The sequence below is a fragment of the Orycteropus afer genome, unplaced genomic scaffold (genome assembly GCF_000298275.1).
Source record: "Orycteropus afer afer isolate SDZICR_OR568_19922 unplaced genomic scaffold, OryAfe1.0 scaffold00219, whole genome shotgun sequence".
Classification (NCBI taxonomy): Eukaryota; Metazoa; Chordata; class Mammalia; order Tubulidentata; family Orycteropodidae; genus Orycteropus; species Orycteropus afer.
In genome coordinates, this window is record NW_006921806.1 from 5608760 (window position 1) to 5610251 (window position 1492).

Genomic DNA, 1492 nt, shown 5'->3' on the forward strand with positions numbered 1-1492 from the left:
GGGGCTGGGTGAAAGACCCTCAACCTTGGGGTCCAGCTCTGCTGCCTGCTCCTGGCCCACTGGAGCTAGAGGCGTTTCTTTAGTCAAACAGCTGCTGGCTGCTGAGACTGAGAAGTCCAAGGTTGACAAGTAAAAAGGCACAGTCCTGATGTTACCAAACCACATGGCAGGCCATTAATTTAAGTCTATTGTAAGTCCCAAGGTCAGCAGAGCATGGCAGGCTGCTGAACACCAACACAGCTACACACAGGGTCCAAGTGTGCCATAAGCTAGAGATCATTCCCAAAGCTGCTTCTTATATTCAGGAAGCAGACCACATACCTATTCAGCTGCTTGTGGTAGATCCCACCATGGAGTTGATTGCTAGTCTCATCATGGGAAATAACTACCACCAGCTGCCCGGCCACTCAACCAGGCCCAGCCAAGTTGACACACAAACATAACCACCACACCCTCTTTCCTCACAAATGATTTGAGGGGCATCTTATGTGTTTGGGTCTGGTGAGGAGATAGCAGATGGGCTGAACTGTGAGTTATGAGGTCAAGTGGGCTTGCACACAGGGCGAAAGATGAGGGACATGCAGGAGGAGGGTTTGCAGTGGGCAGCCTCACAGCAGACAGGCTTGTAGCAGATGGGTTTGCAGTAGATGGGGATACAGCATGTCTGCTGACAGGGGGAGGATGTACAGCACTCAGGCTGGCAGCTAGATTGGTGGCAGCAGGAAGGTGCTGGGCAAGGGGCAGCCCCACAGCAGCTGAGCACACAGCAGACAGGCTTGCAGCCGATGGGTTTGCAGCAGACAGGCATGCAGCAGGCCTGTTGGCATGAGGGGTGGCAGCTAGACTGCTGAGAGCAGGAGGGGTCACAGGAGCTGGTGCAGATTGGTTGGCAGAGGCTGGACCCACAGGCCACCTGGCAGCAGGGGCTGGGCACACAATTCACAGGGGTGCAGATGAGGGTCAGGCAGGGGGATGGGGCACAGCATGTGGGGGTATAGGAGGTGGGGGCAGAGCAGGTGGGGACACAGCAGGTGGATTGACAGTAGGTGGGGGCACAACAGGGGGCCTCACAGCAGCTCTCAGGGCAGTCATCCACCTCCCAGGAGGAGTCTGTGAAAGACTCACAGGAACCAGGCAGGCAGACACAGCTGTCATAGCTCAGGTCACTAGAGCAGACAGATATGGTGGATGCAGCCATAGTAGGGATGAGGTAGAAGGTGAGCTGCAGGAGTGTGTGTCAGTGAGTGAGTGAGTGTGTGAGTGTGTGAGGTGCTCTCTCAGTCTCTGGGGCTTTTATATTCCTCTGTGTTGTGTGTTGTCCCAATCCAACTGCCTTAGGGAGCTTCTTTCCTTGTTGTTTGGAGCAGTCCCTGAGGACACTCATCACAGACCAAGGACATGTAACTCAGCTTGTAAAACTCCTGAGAGGTTATTGTGAGTGGGCCACAAAGCTGAGGGTGTCTGTGCAGGAGGTGCTGCTCGGTGCCAAGAA

General features: G+C 54.8%; 1 protein-coding gene across 1 annotated transcript; it reads right to left on the reverse strand.

Annotated features, from left to right (window-relative positions):
- Positions 1 to 541: 541 nt before the first annotated feature.
- LOC103203640 (keratin-associated protein 10-12-like) lies at positions 542 to 1198 on the reverse strand. Its single transcript, XM_042782019.1, has 2 exons — positions 903 to 1198; positions 542 to 839 (listed from the first exon to the last, which is right to left on the reverse strand). Exons 1-2 carry the CDS (start codon positions 1196 to 1198, stop codon positions 542 to 544), a joined length of 594 nt encoding a protein of 197 aa, XP_042637953.1.
- Positions 1199 to 1492: the final 294 nt, after the last annotated feature.